This window comes from Schistocerca nitens, chromosome 1 (genome assembly GCF_023898315.1).
Source record: "Schistocerca nitens isolate TAMUIC-IGC-003100 chromosome 1, iqSchNite1.1, whole genome shotgun sequence".
NCBI lineage: Eukaryota > Metazoa > Arthropoda > Insecta > Orthoptera > Acrididae > Schistocerca > Schistocerca nitens.
The window spans coordinates 1081042389-1081069163 of NC_064614.1; the positions used below are offsets into that span (position 1 = coordinate 1081042389).

Sequence of the window (26775 nt, forward strand, 5' to 3'; positions counted from 1 at the left end):
ATCCTTTTACCCTCTCCCAATTCACGTTCCCACGTCAGCTTCAGCATGCATCTCACCTCACTGGCTCTGACATCTGTGCATCACATACCTAGCCCAAGTAATTACCATCCCTCTCTCCTGCATTCCTAGCCAGAAAACTGGCTGCATGCCTCCAAGCTACTAACCACCCATCCACAACCCCCCCCCCCTCCCCTCCCTGCCTCCCACCTCTCCCTTCATCTACCCACTCCATGTGACATAACCCCAACCCCCGATCTAGTCAGACAACAGCTCTCTCTCTCTCTCTCTCTCTCTCTCTCTCTCTCTGTGTGTGTGTGTGTGTGTGTGTGTGTGTGTGTGTGTGTGTGTGTGTAGCTCGAGAAAGGTTACACTCTGAAAGCTATGTGTTATCTGTGTTTCTAATGATAATAAGTGCTTTACAGTTAAATGTCTACCTGCATATTAACTAAATTATATGAATAATATAGTTAGTTTGTATTTACAGAGATGTTAGACTAAGCCACTACAGTTTCTTTAAATTTGTATGACACTTTATTGTAGCTATAATAATTGTTCTTCAGTAATTACCTATGAAAATAACTGGCATTCCCAAGGAAATGTTAAAGGCTCTCTGCTGTTCCAGATCTATATAAATGATTTAGGAGACAATCAGAGCAATTGTCTTACATTGTTTGCAGGTGATGTTGTCATTTACTGTCTAGCAATGTCATCAGAAGATCTAAAGAATTGTGAAATGGTTTTGGCAAGATACCTGTGTGGTGCAAAGAGTGGCAGTAGACATTGAATAATAAATAGTGTCAGGTCTTCCATGTGAGAACTTCAAAGAATTCCATTAAATTTTAGTTACACAATAAACTGCACAAATTTAAAAGTTATCGATGAAACTAAATACGTAGGGATTATAAATTCAAACAACCTAAATTGGATCCTTCACATATCTAATGTTGTGGGGGAAAGCAAGCCAAAGATGTATTTTATTGGCAGAACAGTTTAAAGATGCACCAGATCTACTAAATAGACTGAATACACTATGCCTATCCATCCTATTCTGGAGTACCGCTGCTTGGTTTGGAATCCATACCACAAGGGATTGACGGAGGACATTGAAAACACCCAAAGAAGAGCAACTTGTTTGGTATTATTTGGTAAGAAGATAGAGATGCAAATTGGGGCAGCAATCCTTAAAACAACAGCAATTTTTGTTGCTGAGAGATATTTTCACAAAATTTCAATCACCAACTTCCTCCTCCAAATGCAAAAGTGTTTTTTATTTGAGACAGGAACAGTTGAAAAATTTTCTGAAAATGGTTCTATGAATCCTCTGCTGATAACTTAAGTGTGAGTTGCAGAGTAGTCATATATGATATAATTAGACAGATAAAAAGTCAACTCACTGAGCAGCAGCAGAAAAAAAACTCATATAAAAGCTAAGGAAATGTGCAAGTTTTGGGCCCAGTGGCTCCTTCTTCTGGCAGAAAGGTTGAAGGGAAAGGAAGAGGGATGAAGCAAAGGGACTGGTGAGGTATAGGAAATCAGGAGAGTTATGTAAAAGGTTGCCCAAAACTCTGAGCTCAGGGAAGACTTACCAGAGGTGATGAGAAGGAAAGACTGATTATTGGGGATTGGACTGGACAAGATTTGAATGCCTGAGAGCTCAATGGTAGAAGATATGGTAATAAAAACACAGAGATTACTGACAAAACATTGTGCAGGAGCTAATAAGAATGGAAAGCAAAGTGCATTATACGTGGTAGAGGTTGGGGGGGGGGGGCTGTGGGAAAAAAATAGACAGGTAAGGAAATAAAAGATATAGAAAAATGAAAGGGAGTGAACAAAGGAATAGTTACTGAGAAGAAATGCCGAGACCAAAGAAATTAATATAAATTAAGACCAGGTGGGTGGTGAGAACTAAGGAATTGTTGTAACGCCAGTTCCTCCTGCAGAATTCTACATCTTCATCTACATTTACAGTCTGCAAACCATTGTGAAGCGCATGCTGGGGAGTATGTTCCATTATAACAGTTATTAGGGTTTCTTCCTGTTCCATTCACTTACAGAGTGTGGGAAGTATCCAGAATGAGATTTCCACTCTGCAGTGGAGTGTGCACTGATATGAAACTTCCTGGCAGATTAAAACTGTGTGCCGGACTGAGACTTGAACTCAGGACCTTTGTCTTTCGCAGGCAAGTGCTCTAGTTCTGCTAGGTCTGCAGAAGAGCTTCTGTGAAGCTTGGAAGGTAGGAGACAAGGTACTGGCAGAAGTAAAGCTGTGAGTTTGGGGCGTGAGTCGTGCTTGGGTAGCTTAGATGGTAGAGCACTTGCCTGCAAAAGGCAAAGGTCCCGAGGACAAGTCTCGGTCCGGCACACAGTTTTAATCCTCCAGGAAGTTTCATATTTGTGGGAAGTATCATTGCTTGAATGCTTCTGTGCGTGCTGTAATTATTCTAATATTACCTCATGATCCCTATGTGAGCAATAAATAGGGGGTTGTAGTATATTCTTACAGTCACCATTTAAAGCTGGTTCTTGAAACTTTGTTAGTAGACTTTCTTGAGATAGTTTATGTCCATCTTCAAAAGTCTGCTAGTCCAGTTTCTACAGTATCTCTGTGACATTCTCCCATGGATCCAACAAGCCTTTCATGCTGCCCTTCTCTATATATGTTCAGTGTCCCTGTTAGTCCTATTTGGTATAGGTCCCGCTCACTTGAACAATATTCTAGAACTAGTCACATGAGTAATTTATAAGCAATCTCCTTTGTTGACTGATTGCACTTCCTCAGTCCCGGCAGTTTGACAGCATCCATATTATCGTGGCATCCAACGTTGCTAAGGCTGTACCAGATGATGTGTTTTGTCTTCATTCATTTTAATTTTATTTTCAATGAACCATTCCCTGATGTTTTCAAAGAGCACATTCGTTTCTTGCAGAGCTTGTGCAGCACTTTCACTTCCACAAAAAAGAGTGGTGTCATCAACAAACTGTAAAATGTGGTTTTTACATCCCAGATCATAGACATAAATAAGGAACAGGAGAGGTCCTGAGACAGATTCCTGGGGTACACCATGCTCCAGTTTTTTCCTTGGGATATTGCTTCATGAACTGACGCTACCTGATTTTGTTTTTCAAGACAGGATTTAACAGCAGCCAGCACAACACCTAGAATATCATAACACTTTAATTAAGAAAGCAGTATTTTGTACGAAATGCAGTCAAATGTCTTGCTGAGGTCACAGAGTGTCAGTGCCACAATTTTTCCTGTGTTCAAATCCTTGCCTTATCTTCCTAATCAAGTCCATCTGCTGTAACCACTGACTTTCTCCTGCAAAAACCATGCTGTGTGTCCTGAAAGAGTTTATTGTCTTTGATGTAATTTTGTGGTTGTTGTTTCATTACAAACTCCATAACTTAAGCTAGGGATGGGGATTATGGAAACTGGTCTGAAACTGGTTACTTCACATGGGTCACCTTTTTTGTAGATTTACACTCAGATATTTGTATGTGTTGGCCGATTACAACAATGAATAAATGATAGTATAGTAGTAGCAAATTAAGTCTGTTCATTTTGTGAAGTGCACAGTTTTACATTTTTGAACATTTAAAGCAAGTTGCCAGTCTCTGCACCACTTTGTAATCTTATCAAGACCTGACTGAACATTTATGCAGCTTCTTTCAGACAGTGCTTTCTTTCAGACAGTGCTTTATTATAGATAACTGCATCTTCTGCAAAAAGTCTGAGGTTACTATTAGTATTGTCTGCAAAGGTCATTAATATACAGCATGGATAAAAAGCACCTCAACACACTTCCCTCGGACACGTATGATGTTACTTCTACATCTGACGATGACTCTCCATCAAAGGTAACATACTGTGTCCTCCCTACCAAAAAGGTCCTCAGTCCAGTCACAAATTTCACTTATTACCTCATATAACTGTACTTTTGACAATAATTTTAGGTATGATACTGAGTCAAATGCTCTATGTAAATCAAGAAATACAGTATCTACCTGACTGCCTTGATCCAAAGCTTTCAGTATGTCATGTGAGAAAAGTGCAAGCTGAGTTTCACATGATTGATGTTTTCGAAATCCATGTTGGTTGGCATGGAGCAGACCATTCTGTTTGAGATACCTCATTATGTTTGAGCTCAGAATATGTTCTGTCCAACAAATCAATGTCATGGATACTGGATGATAGTTTTGTGGATCACTGCTACTACTCTTCTTGTAGACAGATTTGACCCATGCTTTTTTTTCCAAGAAATGGGCATGGTTTTATGTTCAAGGGATCCCTGTAAAGCCTCCTCCAAGTAACCTCTGATAAGGTTGGCATAGAAAGGAGCCATCCTGATTCCCATGGCTGTGCTCCTGATCTGTTTGTGTCTCTGCTCCTGAAAGGAAAAGGTAGTTATTTGTAAGTATAAAGTTGATTAAGGCGAGTAGGGAGGAAATCATAGGTTTGGAATCAGGTGGGCACTGGTTGTAATGTTCAGCAGCAGCCAGATCATGTATGAGGAGGCATCAATGGCAACAAGCAAAGTGTGGTGTGATAGTGGTTGAGAACAAAAGTATCCTCTGCTATGCACTCCACAATGGTTTGCAGAGTATAGATGTAGTTGTAGAGTGCTCTCAATTTCTCATCTAAGGCATTCTTTCCCCCTGAATTATCTTTGTTATCCAATGGTCTCACTTTCATCCTAAACCTGTTTTGTTGAAGGACCTACAGGTAGTAACACTTCACAACCCAATCCAAAACTCTCTCCAACAGCAGATCCGACAATGAACCTTGCCTTGAACAGTTCTGGCCATGATCCCAGCTTGATCTACCACCACTACCTCAAAATCACCCCTTACAGGTCTTCCAAAAATTCCCAACATTTTGCATTGCTTTACAAGCTTTTCTCAGGTCCCTAAAACATTAACCTAACATGTTCTGCAAGACTCCAGACTCTTCATTCCCTAAAAACTGATGACTCCATCACTACCCTCCCAATGGACAAGAGATCTCCCACTGTGGTACTTTATCAAAAGGAGTATGCAACTGAGGGTCTTCGCCAGGTGTCTAACACTTCTACATACAGGATCTGCCATGAAGATCCCATCTGTGTGATACAAACTAATTTACAGTTCATCCTTAAAACCTCAGGTTCCTCACAAGGACTGATAGCTCAATTCATAGAACTTCTTACCCTACCTAAGCCAGACACTCCCACCTTTTGCTTTCTTCTTACGATACACAAGCCCAATCACCCTGGCTATCCCATTGTTACTTACTTCATGGCACGCACTGAACTTATATCTGCCTTAGGTGATCAACACCTGCAAACTATAGTATAAAGACGATGCCAACCATTTCCTTGATCATCTGAAATCTGTGTTCATCCCATTCTGACACCAAACCTTGCTCATCATCATTGATGTCTCCTCCCTCTATTCCAACATCCCCCATGTACACTGTCTGCCTGCTGCTAAACATAACCTCAACCAATGCCCATCTCATTCCAAACCTATTATGTGCTTCCTTCTCACTTTAATCAACTTTATACTTACAAATAACTACTTTACCTTTGAGGAGCAGACATACAAACAGAACAGGGGCATGTGACCTCGGGAACCAGGATGGCTCCTGCCTATGCCAACCATTCCATGGGTCTCTTGGATGGGGTTTTCCTAAGATCCATAAGCCTTCAGGTCCTGGTCTGGTTTAGATACAATGATGACACAGTGAGGCAGGCCTGTAAAAAAGTCTTCAATCTCTAAATACATTCACCCACTTAAGTTTTACATGATTCTACTCTGAATCCCATGCCACTTTCCTTGATGCTGACCTCATCCACACTGAGTGTACAAACAGCCAACAGTACTTATGTTTTGACAGTTGCCACCCTTTCCGTGTCAAATGTTCCCTTCCATACACCCTTGGTATTTGAGGCAAATGGATTTGTTCAGATGATGACTCTTTACTGCAACAGATGCTGACTCTTTATTGCAATAAACCACAAATATCACCTCAATCTTCACTGGACCTAATCACTTCACCAGCCTAGTTAAGAAGGGTCATCACATCCAATCCTAATACTGCTGATCACTCCAAAATATAACTTGGGAGTACAGCTCTTGTCACTCAATACTATCCTGATCTCAAATGTATTAATCAGCTTCATCAACAAGGCTATGACTTCCTAAAATCATGCCCTGAAATGAGGTCCAATATGCCTGACTTTTGCCTAACCCCCCCACCCTAAAACAAAAGATCTTCAGATTATCCTGGTCAGAATGTATATTCCTCTTGCACTCATTCCCCTACCCCATGGCTCCTACCCCTGTGACTGTCCCTGCTTTTAGACTTGCCCTCAGCACCCTCCTACCACAACATACACCAGCATATGGGTGTAGATGGAGGATGCATACTGGCAACACACAATATCCAGTTCCACAGCATACTCTACAACATGACAGGTGTGACCTGTTCCATCACACATGCTGTCTGGATTCTTCCCCCTGACATCAGTTTCTCAGAACTCCACAGATTGGAACTGGTATTACAACATGTCCTTGGTCCTCACCACCCACATTGCTTTAATTTATGCTAATTTCTTTGGCCTCAGCATTTCTTCTTAGTAACTATCATTTTCTTCACTTCCTTTTAGTTTTATGACCTGCCCTAACCCCCCGCCCCCATCATCTACCATGTGTAATGCATTTAGCTTTCCACTCATAGTAACTCTTGCACAATGTTTTGTCAGCAATCTTCATGGTGCTTATTACCCTATCTTCTCCCATTAAGCTCTCAGTATTTCAAATTTCAGCCAGTGCAGTCCCCAATAATCAGTCTTCCCTTCTCATTGCTTCCAGTAAATCTCCTCTGACCTTATGGTTCTGGGTGACTTCTGTGTAACTCACCTGGTTTCCTAAACCTCACTAGTCCCTTCTCTTCATCCCTCTTCCTTCCCCTGAACCCTTCTGCTGGAAGAAGGAGTCACTGGCTCCAAAAGCTTGCACATTTCCTTAACTTTTATATATGTGTTTCTCCTGCCACTGCTCAGTGAGTACATTTTTTACACACATAATAATATTATATTTTTGGAAATTGATTATTTTCATTGACTGAGCAGTATGTAGATGTAGTTGCTGAACAGATATTCTTGTGTCTGTTTTCCATTAAGTTGCAAGCAGAAATTATTGTACATGTTACCTGTTGTTTGGTGACTGGGATAGTATTTGGAAATACTGTCCACACAACTGATTCATTGCATCCTGGTGTTGTCAGAGAACCATGGTATCGGTAAAAAGTGTAGGTGTCTTTTGGAAGTAATCCCTGCAGGTTTATGGGATTTGCAAGCTTTTGACTAGCTCCTGGTGAAACAGAAACTTTTCTGACTGCATCTCCAATAACCTCCATTACATGACTTCCTATGTCTGACACCTGGAAAAGAGATTTTTTTCATTCATTCAAAAAATTGCACTTCAATTACTTTAGATATTTTACTGTTATACATATATACAAGTTACTTGAATGAAAGTTTATCAGATGAGCAGTTCATATGTTAAAGTTACTACTAAAACACTGAAGAGGCAATATTCTGAAAGTTTAAAACAATCATGCTTTCCTATCAGGTGTTTTATGAAAGAGTCATAGATTCACAGAAATTAGGTTGCTCACACTCAGCTGACTAGACGATAAAAAATCATGAATATAGCATGAAACAAGGCATCCGAGATGGAGTATTCAGAAAAATTGTAGGCTTCATATAAATCCAGTTTACCATGTTTCTGGTTTTGAAGTTACAAACCTTACACAAAACAGTGATAAAAAAAGGTAATAACTTACATACAGCTTGCTCAACAGTCAAGTTTACAGTAATCCCTTAAAAAATTACTAAGAAATACTATCAGATTTTCTACATGAAAATGTGCTGATATTTGCTTTCTTTATCCACTCAATAAAATGTTCGGTAGTCAAACTGAAGTTTAATATCATCAAGGAGTATACCCATTCCTTCTGCTACATAACTGAAAATTTAACTCCACTCTTCAAATAGTACAAAACTACCCTGAGAATGACTGCAGGCCACCGTGCAGTGCATGCCAGAGGGTACTCTCAATTGAAATACATATTAGGATACCTTCCTGTTCCATTCCTTATGGAATAGTGCTTAAATGCCTCTATGTGAACTGTAATTCAATTTTTTTTAACATAGCTGCACAACAGCAACGGTTTCACGTAATAAAATTGTAAACAGCTGACCAGTTGCAATGGATAAAGAAATTCTTTACCTAGGTTTCGACAAATATAAATTCAGAAGGTAACAATTTTACATTAGTAAGGACTAATGTACCGTCATCATTTTTACAATTGTCGGCATAGATCCATGTGTCAAAAATAAAATATAGCCCTAGAATTAGGGTTTGTCACTTTAATATAAAATAGCTCATGGATCTTGCATGTTTCTACTACTGCCATGCCACGCTGTCTGAGTATGAGGAGGGGGAAGAGGGGGAAATCTGTGAACACACCACATTTAAATTGCAATACAGTTGTTTTATATTTCACATTTCTTAACAACATAGATCACAAACAAAACAAATTTTCAGTATTAATTGATTATTTTTGATGTGCTGAAGACATAATATAATTTTTATTTGGTACAAACTGTCAGCTTATGGACAGATGCAGAAAATTTCAGCCTGTGGCACTCAAGTTGCTGCGTAATCGTGACTTTTTAGTTTCATAATGGAAAGAAGGTCTTTCACACATATATGTCCTTACTAGGCAGGATTGCTTGAATATAGAGACAGGCAGATAGATAGATAGTGGGGAGAGAGGGAGAGAGAGAGAGAGAGAGAGAGAGAGAGAGAGAGAGAGAATCCAATGAAGAGTGGTGCATCTCGTCACGGGATCTTTTGGCTGCTGCAAGAGCATTACAGAAATGTTCAACAAACTCCAGAGGCAGGCACTACAAGAAAGGCATTGTACATCACAGATAGGTTTACAGCTGCAATTTCATGTGAGCACTCTCTGGGAAGAGTCGGAGAACATATTACTTCCTCCCACATTCATCTCACTAAATGACCGTGATGAGAACATCTGAGAAATTAGAGCTAAGACAGAGGCTCACCGACAAATGTTCTTCCCACATGACATTTGCAAGTGGAACAGGAATTGGGGGAAGGGGAGTGGTAACAGAAGTACCCTCCGCCACACACTGTTAGGTGGGTTGTGCAGTATAATGCAGATGTAGATATAGATTTGAAAGCTAAGTCGAACATGTCTGCTGTTGCTTTGTTTCCCATAATTTTAGTGTCTGTGTGATCCACGAGTGTCTGGACACTAACGTTGGTGCCACAACCAGACTTTTACATACAATCAGAATTTCTTTGAGTTTCATGACAGGGATATCATTAAGATTCTGCTCCAGTTATCATTGAAAGTTTCACACATTAGCCTTGTGATACTCTCTGTTTGTACTTCTATGCTTCATTTTATGCCTTTTGTGCAGTAGTTACAATTTCTTTCGAAGTTTATTTCAGAGATTGTATAACATGGAAGGATCCTCTCATCATGAACTGGTTACATATCTATCCGGTACTTGGTTAATTATTCTTGTAAACTTGAGTCACCATTCCTTTACATGTTTATCCCCAGAGCTTAAAGTACTGAATTCCTTCTTGAGATTGACACCACACCACATGTCCATCTTTCTATTTGTTTTACTTCCCCTTTGTATTCTGTTAGTCATAACTGCTACAACTGGCTGGTGGTCACTAATACCAGTTTCGATGTGAACATCCTTAAAGAGGTCAGGTCTGTTGTCATTAACATTAATATTTTTTAAAGCAAGAGTGGGCTTCCACACTATCTATTCTAGGTAATTTTCAGGGAGAGCATTTATCACTGTTACACAAGATGTCTTGCCGCACTGCCCCCCCCCCCCCCCCCCATTTAATAAACTATTTATTGTTGGATAGTTACAAGTGTTTTCTAACAATGATAGAATGACTGGGGAACGCAGTGAGCTGAGGTTTTCTGTAAAGTTTTCAGTTACAATTTGGAGTGACTCTGGTGGTTGAGACAATGGCCCAGTTACAAGTTTGTGTTCCACATTGATATTGAGTCGTGCCCAAATGATCTCACACACAGCTTCTATTTCTGTCTTAGTAGATTTGAGTTTTTTTGTCTACTGTGACAAATACACTACTTTCCACCAGATTCAGAACTAGGGGGCCATGGTCAGTTCTGGGGACAATGCTGCACACTGTAGCTTCATTGGGACTCAGTAAGCTAGGCTGGTCTTCTCAACCTTCTCTGCCAGCTGTTGGAATGAACCAATTATAGTCCCAGAGATCAGATGACAGGTGTCATTTTTTCCAGCATGCATCACAATCTGTAGTTAGCTGTACCCTGTTCCCTCCATGGTTGCTGCCACTGGTCATGATCATGGGACAACCATGATAAATTAGGCCCTGAGGCACACACAAGAGTGCACAAGGTCATCCTATCCTTTGCTGCCATTGCTCTAATACCATATAGGGATACCATCGAAATACTGTGTGGAGGACCAGAGGTTACCTTTGCAACAGAATTTACTGTCACAGGAATGAAGAAGATGGGAATAACCCTGTCAGCAACAGGCAAAAGACAGACAACAAGGTTTCCAAATGGGTCACATGACTGTAATTTTATCATTAATGTTCACATTCTGTTTTTCTAACATTTAAAGCATTCTTGTTTTGTGTTGGTTTGTTTTTCTTTGTGCTGTTTTCTTTATTCTGTTCTTATCACATGAAAGAGCAATCTCTGAATCTGAAAGAGTGAAATTAAGTTTGGTTTTGAATGTTTGTATCAGTTCTCTCATTAACTTCAAGCTTGGTAGTCACAGTAATTTTCATCTCGGATTTCTATCTTGATAAGGCCAGTCAACACATTGTCTTAGTTGACCCTCCCTTTTGGTGGAATACAATCTGCCTTTTGTTATTTGTGTGAGCAGCCTGTCATCTGCCACTCTCTCCATATGTTCTAAACCGTGCATTCTTTGAGTTCTGATGAGTTTCAGTATGACTTCCATTTGTTCAAGCTGTTGTATCATGGTTGTACCTTACTCTTCAACTCACAGCTTGCCACACACACCCATAAATTTTTCACAGGAGTTTTCTTTCAGATGCCTTATGTTGCTTATATCTGCTTCTGTCATTGTCCACATTTCTGACCCATATGTAACAACTGGTCATACAGGGAAATAATATAGTCTTAACTTGATTGCTCTTGTAATTTGAGAATTATTAAATACCTTTAAGTTTACATAACAGGCTTTATTTTCTGTTTGTATCCTTTCTCTAACACAGTGTTTTCCAACCTTTTTTAGTACGCAACCCCTTTCCAAGTAAAAATATTCTGGCGACTCCCAGAACCATAATAAAAGTATGTCAGCAATTTCAAAGACAATGTATTTAATTTTCTTTCTATTGATACTATACTGATTGAAAAACCAAATGTAATGTGAAAAGAGGTCACAGTGCTCTGCTGGCAGAAATATAATTATATTCTTTGCGGCAGTACAGGCGTGGGGGTGAGAAGGGGTCAGTGGGGGCATAGTCGCGCATTTTCGGTCACTACAATCAGTTATCCGAGTATGCCAGCAAGTATGGATGGGATTATTGTCTTTGCACTTTGCTCTGAGTGAGCATAAAATGGACAAGTTTCTTAAAAGATCTGTACAGCCCTCCAAGTGTGGTACAAGTGGCTGTGGCAGAAGCGAAAAAAAAAATAAAATAAATAAGGGCTTTATGATGACAGTTATCTTGCAACTGCTTTGTCCTGTGACTGTGACCCCCCAGGCAACTGTGACCCACAGATTGAAAAACCATGTTATTAACACTGGTGAAAAGGACACCAAGGTAATGGAAGCAGCTGACAGCTTTAAGAAATGAGGGAACTTCAGCTCATATGGTTTGTTTCTTTAAAGTTGTTTATATCTTTTACCATGATTGCAAACTCATCTGCATATGCACATATCTGACTGGATTACATCATTGTTCTCCCTATCTTGTCTATTTTTTTGTGCCAGACTATGCAGTGCTAAGTTAAACAGGACTGAAGGGGGATCATCACCTTTCATACATTTATGAAATTATAATCTTCCTACACAACAGACAAAAATATTTGACCACATATACAGTACGAGAATCAAAAAGAATTTCTGCTACCCACATATCAATTGAAATTATATGCACAGATTGTAAAGTATATGGAAGGAAAATATATAATAAATATGTAAATAGTTTAATCATATGTTGACAACCTCTGCAGGAGTGATTTATAGAGGATTGTAGTATTAGTTGATTCTTCATTTAATACCTGTTCTTGAATCTTTGTACATAGGCTTTCGCAGGGCAACTGTTGTGTATCTTCAAAGATCAGTTAATTCTGGTTCTTCTGGGATTTCTGTGACACACTCCTGTGTGTCAATCAAACCTGTGACTATTCGTTCTGCCATTCTCTGTGTATGTTCATGTTAGTCCTACTTGCCATATCTCCCATATACTTGAGCAGTCCATTTTATATTCCTACAGATCAATACATGGCAAATAACTGCTATTAAATTATGGTCTTGATAGTAATAGTGTTGTTTGTATCATTATCCTTATAAACTTGAAGTGGTAATTCAACATTCCATGCTTCAAATGAATTCTCCATTAACTCCTAATTGAGACCAAAAATATGTACCTAAATACAAAACTAGCTTTTCTTTTGAAAAGAGCATGAAATTAAGCAGTTGGATTGACTACTTATTCACATCTGTTTAAACTGCGAATTTAAAGTTTTTAAATTATGCCCTACAAAAAAGCACTTACTGAATTAATCACAGAAGAAGAGGAAGGTATAACTGGAATAAATTCTCAGCTGAAGAATCAAGCCTTGAGAAGCAATACTATGGTTGAACAAACCAATTAGTGTGAGTGCTGAATAAATTTAAGCAAAATGCTTACTCCCCCACATGACACTGCCTTATTGAAGACATCTTTACTGTCAAGTGGGAGGCTTTGAATGCTTCAAGGAAGCTGTGTACTGGCAGTAGCATAGTTACCTGCAGGGCCATACAAGCCTGACAGGGGAGCCAGACAAAATGTGTCCCACATCATTGGACAGGGAGGTCTCAAAAGGCATAGAGAAGCCAGTCTTCATAGGGTCCGCAGCTCATGGTCGTGCGGTAGCGTTCTCGCTTCCCACGCCCGGGTTCCCGGGTTCGATTCCCGGCGGGGTCAGGGATTTTCTCTGCCTCGTGATGACTGGGTGTTGTGTGCTGTCCTTAGGTTAGTTCAGTTTAAGTAGTTCTAAGTTCTAGGGGACTGATGACCATAGATGTTAAGTCCCATAGTGCTCAGAGCCATTTGAACCATTTTTAGCCATCTTCATAGGGAAGTGAACCCTAAAAAAAATCCATCCTCCAGGGCAGAGGATGAGAATGGGCCAGTAACACCACACCATAAAACTGTCATATTATGGAACTACAGGAGCCATGGATAATGGATGGGATGTACAGAACACGACTTTGACAAAGACAAAGGACAAAAGATTTGGCAGTAGTAACTTGGCCTAAGAGCAATGTTGAAAGCTGGGAAAATGAAAGACATAGTTGAAGAGATCATGAAGTTTAAGTACAATATTGTGGCACTACAAGAAAAGAGATTCAAAGTCAAGGACAGATATATGTCTCAGTATTCTCTGCTGTATAGTGGAGCAGAAAGAAGAGTTCAATATGGAACAGGGTTTACAATAACTAAAGGGATTAGGAGAAGTCTTTTGGAATTTGAATCAATAAGCAAAAGACTCAGAATACTGAGAATAAAAGGGCAGTTCAGCAATATAACAATAATAACAGCATTTGTACCAACAGAAAAAGCAGAAGAAATAATAAAATAACAGTTTTGTGAAGGCCTTGAAAGTACATGTGACAAAATATAAAACTATGACCCATGGCTAATTTTGGGGGACTTTAATGCAAAGGTTAGGTGAAATGAATGTGGAAGAGTATTAGGGAGATACACTTAACATGAAGAAAGTAATGAGAATGAAGATATGCTATGCCAGTTTGCTGCTAGAAATAATTAATTTATCGAGAGTACCTGCTTTCTACGAAACAGAATTCATCTTGGAACATGGGAGTCTAGTGTAGGTGGAGTAGTCAAGCAAATAGACCACATATTAGCAAAAGCACAAAATGCCTCATCAGTCATAGATGTATGGAGCTACAGAGGTCCAAAATGTGATTCAGAGCACTATTTGGTAAAAGCTGTAGTGAGAGAGAAGTTAGATTTAATACATGAAACTGGAATGTAAAAAAATGCAAACTGGAATAGAAAAAATTGAATGATTTTGAAACTTTATAAACATATTAAATAAAAATTAAAGATGCTCTGACAGTTTTGAGGAAACAATAGGAAAACAAGGTAAGCGGAACAGGATCTAGAAAGTGGGGAAAGGTAGCAAAAGAAACAACTGGAATAAAGAGAAAGAAAATAAATTAATGGTTGATGACAAATGTACCCTGGATGTAAAACATAAAAATGCAGCAAGACAGAATGATGAAGAGAGAGACAAGAAGAAATATGGATTTATGTAAAGAATTAAGGTGTAATGCTCATAGCATATGTAAGAAAAAGAAAAAAGATGGGCTGGAGGCATATTTCAAGAGGTAGTGAAACTACAGTTATAGAAAGAAACAAGAAAATTTTATTGTGTAATTGTTTTAGGAAAGTTCTTGTAGAATGTAAATACTTTTTGAGTAAAGGAGAACACTCACTGAAAAGCAGAAGTGTTGAGTTGTTGTCAGGTACATACAAAAGAAAGAACACTTGCTAACTTTCAGAATAATCCTTTGATGAGCTAGAGTAAAATACATACACACAGCTCACAATACAAAACACACACACAGACACACACACACACACACACACACACACACACACACACACACACACACACACACACACACACATGTCCTACATGGTGCCAGCTGAACTAACAATGCCAGTGTTATTTTTTGGCAGGTGAGGGTGGGTAGAGGGAGAGGGAGGCAGGAGGCAGGAAGAGGGACTGATTGGGGGTGGGATGCTAGCAGCTCAGAAGGAGGTGGCCGATTTGCCAGCTAGGAATGTAGGAGGAATGGGAGGTAGGTACATAGGCTGGCACAATTATAGTGGGTGGTGGGAAGCAGCACACACTGAAGGCAACATAGGACATGGATTCGGAGGGGATGACTGAACTCTCACCTGAGTCCATCTCCTCCCCCCCCCCCCTCCCACACACACACACGCCTTCTAAATGCTCCCCAAAATCCACAAACTCAACAATCCTGGATGCCCAATTATAGCTGGCTATTGTGCTTCCACTGAAAGAATTGCCATTCTTGTTGACCAACATCTCCAATCACTTGATCACTTGCACAAAACCTAGCCTCCCAGATCAAATATATTACCCACTTCCTTCACTGACTTTCCATCACCCCTAACCCATTTACCTCTTAGATCCCTACTCATCACTTTGATGCCAACCTCCCATACACCAACATCCCTCATGCCCCTGGCCAGCATCCTTCAGACTCCAAACCTACCACCTCATTTCTTATATGCCTTACCAACTACATCCTAACCCACAACTATTTATTCTTTGAAGGGAAGGTTTACAAACAAATACATGCCACAGCACACAGCAGCCATGGACAACCTCCTATGCCAGTCTGCTGTTTATGGGCCATCTACAGGAAACCTTCTCAGCCTCCCAAAAGTCCCAACCACTAGTCTGTTTTCGGTTCGTTGATGATATTTTCAAGCTCTGGATTCAGGGCCAAGGCACCCTATCCTCGTCGCTTCACATCCTCAACACTTTTCTTCAACCCACTTCACCTGGTCCTTCTCTACCTAATCTTCCACCTTTCTGGACATTAATCTCCACCTCTCTTGATGGCTCCATCCACAGCTCTGTCCACATTAAACCCGCTAACCACCAACAGTACCTGCATTTCTACAGTTGCCATCCTTTCCATACCAAAAAATCCTTCCTATACAGTCTAGCCACCCATGGATGAGGTATCTGCAGTGACAAGAACTCCTTTTTCCAGTACGCTGGAGGTCTCACAAAGGCCTTTATAGACAGGCATTAGCAACTAATGTCATTATTTTCTCTGGATCACTAGTTTTAGCTTTAGGTCATCAAGTGTTATGCATCAGAGTGTACCAATGTTACGTACCAATTTATAACATACTACAAATGTTGTCCACAAACAGATTTCTTGTGCTATATCCTCAGACACCCTCAATCCTCTCACCATCCTCACAAATCAGCTACAAAGGAGTGCCCCCTCGTCACTCAGTATCACCTTGGCCTGGAACAATTGAACCATATCCTTTGCCAGGGTTTTAATTTTCTCTCATCCTGCCCTGAAATGAGGGACACCCTACCCAAGATTCTTCCCATCCCTCCTAAAAAGGTGTTCCATTGTGCACCCAACCTACACAATGTCCTCGTCCATCCTAAGACAGTCCCACTTCAAACCCCAAGCCACACGGATCATATCTTTGTGGCCGACCAAGGTGGAAGGCCTAACCGATCCACCCACCCAGGACCTCCTATTCCAGTACTGTCATTGGTTTGTCCTACCCCATCAGAGGCCGGGTCACCTGTGGAGGCAACCATGCCTTACACTAACCCTACACAACCTTTTATGTTGGTATGACTACAACCAGCTGTCCACCAAAAGGAATAGCCACTGCCAAACTGTCAAGAACAAAATTGACCACCAGGTAGTACAACATCCAGAACTCATCAAATGATAACTTGAAAAGCCAGCAAGTTTTCTTTCTTTCTTGTGTGCCTATTGAGAAACCAGTGCTTCTGTATTTTGGTGAGTGATCTCCTTTAATCAAAAAGTATTATCATATAATTGGAAAGATGAGAAAAAAATTTCAGCTAATATGAAATTCATGTAAAAATAGAACTGGTGAGATAAATAGAGATGACCAAAAAACATTGCTGAAATGGACAGAATATTTTGAAGGTATAAGGGAAGTCAAATGAGAATGAGACAGGTCGAAAAAAGTAAGTAAAATGTTCTTTATTTTAAAATCACCTTAACTGTTAATACATACATCCTAGTGTGAGACAATTTGGTCAGTGTCTTAAAGGAAAAATGTTTGCAGTTGCCTATGGAACCAAGACTGTCTTTCTTTAGGGCTCTAAAAACATGGAAATCACATGGGGAGAGATTGCCTCTGTATGGAGGATGTGTAAGAGCTTAATAGTGAAACATCTGCAGCATACTCTAAACATCATGTGAGAACACCCACTTGTTGCCAAAGTTGTTATGAATATGCTGCAAATGTGAATGCACTGTTGCTTAGGTACTCTCTGTAGCCCAATTTGAAGTAGTTTCCCAACCTGAGTAGACTCACCATATGCCATTGTCAACATTTCAAGTGTTTTGGAGTACTCAATTCCATTTTTCACACAAAACTTGATGCACATTCTTTGCTAGATAATCGAATGTGCATTGCCCAAGCAATCTGAAAAGCCACCTCACTTTTTGACCAGCCCTCTTAAAGGCAAAAAAGTAAAAGTGTCCTGTATCAAACTGTTCATCTCAGCTTCCTCTACACTACCGTCATACATTGTGAACAATAGCGATGTTTGAATAACACAGAAAATAAGTAACAAAGTATTATTACATATGTTTTATCTCAGAAACCATTTGCAATAGGGCATATGTCCAAATGAAGTTTTTTGTTCAGAATCACTTATATTCGCAGAGCGAACTGCCTCCGGCCAGAACACATACAGTATATATACAGCTACAGGACATTCCAGTACAATTATGCTTGGTATTTGTGGATACTTCTAGAATGTACTCAAACTGAATATAGAAATTAAAATTGTACAGCCCAGGTGAGTTTTGAACTAATGACCCTCTGTGCAACAGTTTAGTATTATAGCCACTACACCATGGTGCTTCTCAGTTTCTTCTGTGACAATATTATTGTCCCTCAAAGCCTGTGCATTTCCTCCTGACGCACCCTGTATGAACTGAAAAACATCCATGTACCTCACGAAGATGAGTTAGTGCAAGAGCTTATGAAATTTGTTGGTCACCCTGTAATACATGAAATTCATGTACTAATAAATAATATACGGGAAAGTATTCGTGTTGTCCCCTTCGAAGTAACCCCCTGAGATACAATACACTTGTGCCAATGCTTCTTCCAATCCCTGAAGCTCTTCTCATAAGCACTTTTTGGTACAGCCTTGAGTACTTCCACAGATGCAGCTTTTATTTCCTCAATCATTGAAAGTCTTCATCCTTTTATAGGTCTCTTCAGTTTTGGGAACAGGAAAAAGTCGCAGGAGGCCAAATCTGGTGAATACGGTGGCTGAGGCACGATTGTCATGTTGATTTTGACCAAAAACTCCCTCACAAGCAACAATGAATGAGCAGGTGCGTTGTCGTGATGCAAAAGCAATGAATTTTTTTTCCACAATTCCAGATGTTTTTTGCTAATTGCTTCTTGGAAACAGTGTATAACATCAAGGTAATTATTAACCCTTATTAACTGTATGACCTTGAGTCAAAAATTCATGATGCACTATACCATGGCAAAACTTTGATATTTTGCTCAAATTTGGCATTCTTTTTTTGGTCTTGGCTCTCCAGGATGCTTCCACTGGGACAATTGGGCTTTGGTTTCAACATTATTACCATAAACCCATGTTTCATCACCAGATGGTTCTTCTGATCCAAATTGAGAAGTTTTGGAACAAACTTCGCTGAATATGTCTCGTGCCAAAAATTTTCAAAAAATTGCATGACACTAGCTGACCAATATGCCAATATACTCAGCAACTTCTCTTGTGGTAACTTTAAGATTTTGCAAAACAATTTTCTTCACAGCTTTGACATTATCATCTGTTGTTGGTGTGCTGGGGATTCCAGAGCAAGGTTTGTCATTGGCAACTTCTCAGCCATCATGGAAGAGCTTGTACCACTTGTAAACACTTTGTTTTTACTTAGAGTAGACTCACCATATGCCATTGTCAACATTTCAAGTGTTTTGGAGTACTCAATTCCATTTTTCACACAAAACTTGATGCACATTCTTTGCTAGATAATCGAATGTACATTGCCCAAGCAATCTGAAAAGCCACCTCACTTTTTGACCAGCCCTCTCAAAGGCAAAAAAGTAAAAGTGAACAACAAATGTGCAAGAACTTTAACTTTACACATGGAATCATTTACGTGGTGTACAAACAGGATTAGCCCTAAAATGTGGAGACTTGAGGCACACCTTGTGATGCTATACTCTATTTAGGAAAAAAAATTCACTGTATTTGAAGACAGAGTTACTCTTTGTTTTCTCTTCTGCAGGTATGATTAAGCCATTTCAGAGCATTGCACTCAGTCCCATATTTATCTAATCTGTAGATAAGCATGACATGGTCACAGAGTCAAAGGCAATTATAAGACTGCAGAATATATCTGCAACTGTACGCACTGTGTTCAGAGTGTTTTTTCCTAATTAAAATACAAAGTGCACATGTATACATGGTCCAGATACATTAATGTGGCCACTTGCCTATGTTCAACATCAATGTGCTGTAACTACTCACAGATGAAAGCACTAGCAGTGGACTGTATATAAAGCATGTTGAGGGGAGGCAGAAAGCAATGCAATCAGTGTCATAATGTGGAAATGGAGCAATTTACCTGACATCCAAAAGAACATCATAAATGGCTTTTGGGCCAAGGATGGAAGCATTTCCAAAATGACTAAGTTTGTAAACTGTTCACGTGCTGCCGTGGTTAAAGTACACCGTGCTTGGCAAAATGGCACTATCCTAAACTGGCATTGAGGCAACTGTGTTGGATCATGGGCCATAGATTATAGGGGTGAATGATGGCTGTGGAGATGTGTATGCGTGAATAGAAATGCAGCTATTGAGCAACTGACCTCCCAGGTGAACCAAGGGGCCACCAACATTGTCTCCTCAATGAACATTCAGCAAACATTGCTGCTTGTGGGCCTACACGGCAGACCCCTAGTTCATGTACCCATGTTGCTGTTCTTTATTGACAATGAAGGCTGGAATTTGCACATCAGTACTGCAACTGGACACCCACTCTGTGGCGACATGTAGCATTTTCAGATGAATCACATTTTATGCTCCATCAGACAGATGGCTTTTGGCAGGTATGGTGGGAAATGTCTGACAGCAAATATCCTGCATCAATTATTGGAAGCGCCCAGGCTGGAGGTCATCCACTGGGTCATCATTCTGGAATGTACAATGGATCAACCACGTATGCATCTAAACTTGGGGATCATGTCTATCCTACATGCAGTTCAGTTTTCACTGGCGAGATGGCACCTACCAGCAGGGCACTGCAACTTATCACACAGCTCGCAGTGTACATGCATGGTTTGAAGAGCACCAGGATAGTTTACTGTACTCACCTGCCCACTAAGCTCCCCAGATTTAAAACCGATAGAGAATCTATGAGACCACCTCAATCGGGTCGTTTGCACCATGGATACTCAATTAAGAAATCTAGAGCCGGCCACCTCACTGAAGTCAACAAAGCTTCACATCTCTGTTGGTACCTCCCAGAATCTCAATGGCTCTTCCTGCATATCTTGCAGTAGTCCACAGTGCAATAGGTGGTTATTCAGGGTTTTGACAGATGGTCACATTAATGTGGCTGGACAATGTAATATCATTTTTACAACAAAATTTTGAATTTTGATTGCAACTAATTTCTGTAACACATTCAACAGGACTAGAAGAATAGAAATAAGACACTAGTTTTCCATGTCCTTGAGAGGTCTGACATCGGCATATTTCAACAAATCAGGAAAGTATATCTACTCAAAAGATTGGCTGAGTAATTGAATTAGTGTAGGTGCTGTTATGTGGTACACTGCTTTAATCACTTTAGTTTAGTGCCCACATGCAATGGTAATATTTTAGACCTTGTAGTTACAAACAGGCCTTGACCTTATTGACAATGTCATTATTGAGACAGGCATTAGTGATCATGATGTCATCATAACCATGATGGTTACTTAAGTTAATAAATCAGTCAAGAAGGCGAGGAGAATGTTTTTGTTAGAAAGAGCAGATAAGCAATTGTCAGTGTCCCACTTAGAGAATGAGTGGGCATCATTTAGTTCCAGTATGATGGAAGTAGAGAAATTATGGGAATATTTAAATGAATTGTAAATCACACTCTAGAGAAGTATGTGCTGAGTAACTGGATTAAAGATGAAAGAGACCCACTGTGGTTTAACAAAAGAATTTAGGAAATGCTGAGGAAGCAAAGGCTGTTGCACTATCAGTTCAAAAGATGTGTGTGTGTGTGTGTGTGTGTGAAATCTTATGGGACTTAACTGCTAAGGTCATCAGTCCCTAAGCTTACACAATACTTAACCTAAATTATCCTAAGGACAAACACAAACATCCATGCCCAAGGGAGGACTCGAACCGAGAATGTGCAAATGAAGACAGGCAAAAATTAGTAGAGATTTGTCCCTCTGTAAAAATATCACAGGTAAAGGTTAGTAGAGATTCATCCCTCTGTAAAAAGATCAATGCATGAAGTAAATAAAAACTATCATAGCCAAGAAACAGAAAATTCAGGTCCTAAATAAAATAGCTAAGTGAGGCAAAGGCTTCTATCCAGTCACTTGTTCACCAGTCTGGTGTGGCAATAGAAGATACCAAAAGCAAAGCTGAAATTTTCAATACTGCTTTTTAAGAAAACATTCATGCACTAGGACTGTGGAAATATACCATTGTTAGACCATTTCACAGACTCCCGTATGGATGACTAGTAATAGGCATCCCTGGTATAGAGAAGCAACTGCAGAAATTGAAAGTAAATAAGTTGCCCAATTTCATTTTACAAAGTGTAATCTATGGCATTGTCCCCTTACGTAGCATGTATTTACCACAAAATTTCTTGCCCAGCGCAGAGTCTCAAGTGACTGGAAAAAAATGCAGGTGACTCCTGTAAGCAAGAAGGGTAAAAGAACTTAAGCACAAAATTATAGACCAAAATACTTAACATTGGTTTATTGCAGAATTCTTGAACATGTTCTCAGTTTGAATATAATCACGTTCCTTGAGATGCAAAAGCTTGTGTTCAAAAATCAGCACAGTTTTACAAAGCACTGCTCATGCAAAACTCAGCTTGCCATTTTTTCACACATTATCCTGTGAACTTTGGATGAAGGGCAACAGACAGATTCCATAGTCCTAGATTTCTGAAAAGCATTTGACACGGTGCCTCACTGTAGACTGTCAATGAGGAAATGAGCATACAGAATAATCCCCAGTTATGTGAGTGGCTCAAGGACTTCTTAAGTAATCGGACCCAGTACATTGTCCTTGATGGTGAGTGTTCATCTGAGATGAGGATATTATCAGTATTGCCCCAGGGAAGTGTGACAGGACAGCTATTAATCCCTATGTACATAAATGATGTGACGGACAGGGTGAGTAGCAATTTGCAGATGTTTTGTGATGATTCCATGGTGTATGAGAAGATATTATTGCTGAGTGACTGTAGGGGGATACCACATGACTTAGACAAAATTTCTAGTTGGTGTGAGGAATGGCAGCCGTATAGGTACAGCTCCCCTCCCCCCTCATCTTGGCCACACCTTTGCAGGTGCTCTGGTCACTGGATGCTGCCCATCTGCCAATGTTAAAGCTTCCTCTTCTGCCTGCATTAGCAGCTCTGCTTGATGAGCCCACAACTTTCAGCCGTTGGCAGTGGCTCCAGTGCCCCTCCTACCAGCAGACATTCCCTTGCCAGTTTGACCAGTCTGATGTGTCCTGTGAAGCCTCCACCTTCCACAACAACGCCAAACATCTCTCCAGAGATCCTAGCTTGGACTGCCCGTCGCCAGCCCTGTCATCTTGTGCTCTGACAGGGGGGTGTTGGGGCACTCCTTGTGCTGGCCAATTTCATTGTATTCTAAAGTCTCCATTGACTGGGGGTTGCACTCCCCTTTCACCTCTGAGGCCTCCATGGATGTGAATGCTGTCTCCACACTGCAGCTATCCACATTTGCCCAAGGAATGAATGACACTCTGCCCCAAACCCCTCCACCCCCCCGAGGGGGCAGAGTTGTAGTGACCCAATTAGACTCCAAATCTACAGTTTGGGCACAGTTGTATGGTGTGCCACAGAAGTTAGAAGAAACATGCACCAGCAGAGGCCACCTCTCTTGGATGTGCATGCTGCCTCTCCACAATGCACTCTACTAGCTGTCTGATGGCTTAAAGAGTTGGGCCCTGCCAAACTCACTGTCAAGTCATGTTTACATTTGGCCTGCATTTAGTGATCTAGTAGTGTAGCCACTGCATGGTAAGTGTCTTCTTTACAAGTTATTCTAGGTGTAATAAAGTGTTGTGCCTGTTATTATCTGTGTGTGCTTGAGGTCAGAACACTAAACACTTTGATATTTATTTAGACTCTTCTTAAGGAATGGCAGGTTTTGCAAGTATGAAGCAAATATACTGTTATGGTAAAGTTTTGCTACACATGGTGGTAGATGAAAATATTTTTAGCCAATGCAATTAGTTTACTGAACACAAAGCACACAGGAATTGTTGAACTCACATGAAAGAGGACAGCGACCACAGCAACTCCATTCCTGTCTTTGAGCGCCTCCTGCAAACTGGCATAGCGCTCATTCCGGTGTACCAGATGTAATTCCAGGGGCCACCTGCAATAGCAACATTAACTGTCAATGTGTGCAATTACCTATGATCTGTGAGAGTCAGTCAGGAATTTTGTATGACTCAAACAAAACCGGGCCTGTTTCCTGAACAAGTAGCCAAATAAATTTCCAAAACAAGTTTTGAACCACTAGCATATCTGTGAATGTGTATCGACATAAATTCAAGGAAACCAGGAAATCAATGAATAATCCTTAAAAATGAATTAATTAAGAATAGCTTAAATAATAACTTAAAAGTAAACAGTAACCAAAATAAAAGCTTTGCTGAAAAGTACACATGTCAGGAATCAGAATCTGCTGCTGTGTAACTGTATTGTTCCATGCTGTACATTTCATCAGTTTAGGATTCTACTGATATGCTATACATATACTGTTCAAGACTTTGTTGCACAAACCTGACCTGCTCTGTAACGGTTACTCAGTATGTGAGAAGGATTTCTGCGATTATGTGGTGTGAAGTATCAGTGCTAGCAGAATAGAAACATGGAAAACACAAGTCCAAAAACAACATATTGGACTCAACAAAACAAACCCATAATACAATCTCCAAAAGAACAACAGACTCAGCCCCAACTGCAGATCATCACAAATATAAAATAAGTAATAATAATAAAAAAGGCCCGACTCTTCATGGTGAGAAATAACAATAAAACATTTCTATGATGTCAAGATGTTCACTGACTATACCAAGTCCATCTGCAAGAGATCGGTCAGCTATAAGAGGCATCTGGCCATGGCTGCTGGCATTGCAGCTCTGCATACTTCCAAGCAGTGCGTCGAACTGCCCGTTGCCGGCAGTGCGCCACCCTATAAATCCCGTTTGGCAGATGTATCTGCCAGAACTATTCTCAATCATGTACCTGGCATATCAAAGTAGTTCCTGGGCTAGCTAGCTGTGACCTTTGGTGAAGCTGTTCTGCAGGCTCCGTGAACGGGTAACGGTCCCTGGTGGCCATTGGTGGAGACCTGGTGTTGTGTTGTATTGTGGCCGCCAGTAAATATTTGTGATAACAACGCAGATGATGTAGGTTTTCCTGGTGAATATACACCTTGTGATACAGGCTAACTGTGTTGGCTGGATGTGAAGTTGGATGCCGATGCAGTAGGTGCTACAATGTATGAAGTGGGCAGCCACAGCACAGTGCAAATTACTAATGGTCCAAAACATGCTAAATTGGGTTCATATGAGGAGATACTGCACACCACTTCATTTGGCTATTCGTACCTCCTATAGGAGAGTGTACACAACATAGGTGTGGTGTGCTTGTGCATTGACATCTTGAAGGACAAACCCATTAGTGAAATGTTGACAGGTTTTAGAATACTCCACAGATACTGCAGATACTGGCCTCTGTGCTGAACATGTGCAACTGTATGCCCGAGACAGGCATTGGTACTTGGACTCCCCCACACTGTTGTCTGACAATCATCAGAAGTCAGACAAACTGTACACTCATTGGTAAAGTGAACATGAGACCACTTATCCAAGTTCAGTTCACAGTGTTTCCTCACTTACCTTCTTTTATGGGATGCAGCGTTGTCATACATAAGTACATGCTAAATGCCAAGCTGACCTAAATGCCAAATTGACCTCCTGGAGATGATTGCGTATTGTCTGGGTCAATAAGGCCTTCCAGTTGCCTCTAAGCAGGCAGCACACAGTTTGTTGCATTATCCTCAGGGTATGAGCCATAATTTAAGGAAAGTCACTATGTTCTAATGGTCTAAGCTTGCAATAGCCTTCAAGGCATCTTGACAGACTGAATTAACAGTGTGCTTGTGCTTGCATTATCCCATTCACAATTGGAAACAAGTACACTATACTGAATTTCAGTGAAAACAGAAGTTTCCCACCCTCAACATTAACTCCTCCCTCCCCGCCACTCACACACAACACTCACAATTATTCTAACAGATGTTGTTGTTGTGGTCTTCAGTCCAGAGACTGGTTGGATGCAGCTCTCCATGCTACTCTATTCTTTGCAAGCTTCTTCATCTTTGAATAACCACTGCAACCTACCTCGTTGTTGTTTATTTGTCCAATAATCATTTTAGTACATTGTTTGTACATGTGATATAGGACAATGGTAAACCTAGTTAATTTACAATACAGTAGTCATTTTGACTACATTGTTGACATAATCAAAATGCAAAATAATATAGGTTGGTGTACTAGATTGCTTCTACATGTGATAATAGCAGTTATTAAGTGAATGACATAAGTAAAACATAAACTATATTATGAATTGACAATTAGTAAAATTTTGTGAATGGGTTTTACTTATTACAGTGTTCCATAAATTCAACAAATAACAGAAGCAGTGGCCAAGCAAGAACTGTTTTAACTTTATTTTAAATGTATTTAATGTTGGTATGCATTTTAAGTAAGAAGGCAAATGGTTATATAGCATAGCTCCAGTATGATGCACTCCTCTTTTGCACAAGTTTGCATTTCCTGCATCATGTGTAGGCTCATCTTCTGCCCAGTTTCATATATGTGTATATCATGGTTGTGAATGAAGAGATTTTCCTTTTTTAAGATTCTCCCTTTTGCAAAAATTAATATTTTGTATGTATATAGGCAAGGCAGCGGCAATATTTTGAGAGTTTTAAAAAGGGGTCTACAGGAATCCTTGCATTTAGCTGTTTTTTATCACCCTGATAATCTTTTTCTGTATTTTAAATGTTTTTCTAGAATTTGTGGGATTCCCCCCAAAAATTATTCCGTAAATAAGTAGCAACTGTATACTACAATGGTACATTGTCAGCATTGATGATCAGCTTGTATTCTGAGTGAAGATCTTAACAGCATATGCTTGTGAATTCGGTCTCTTATTTAAATTGTTTAGGTGCACCTACCACTTCAGATCTGCCTGAACATGAATGCCAAGTAATTTTGTATGACTAACCTTCGACACATTTTTTCCTTTGATAGAGAAAACGGGGTGTGCAGGATGGAGGTTTTGCATGGTGTGGAAGTTA

The 26775-nt window shown here is 40.1% G+C and overlaps 1 protein-coding gene across 1 annotated transcript in view; it reads right to left on the bottom strand.

The window, feature by feature from the left end:
• The window catches only part of LOC126238277 (putative carbonic anhydrase 3), a 532151-nt gene that overhangs the window by 21072 nt on the left and 484304 nt on the right, over positions 1 to 26775 (bottom strand). The window contains exons 5-6 of the mRNA XM_049947780.1: positions 23673 to 23778; positions 7196 to 7426 (exon numbers count right to left, since the gene is read on the bottom strand). Of these exons, the coding sequence (XP_049803737.1) occupies positions 7196 to 7426; positions 23673 to 23778 (337 nt within the window). The remainder of the gene's footprint in view (positions 1 to 7195; positions 7427 to 23672; positions 23779 to 26775) is intronic.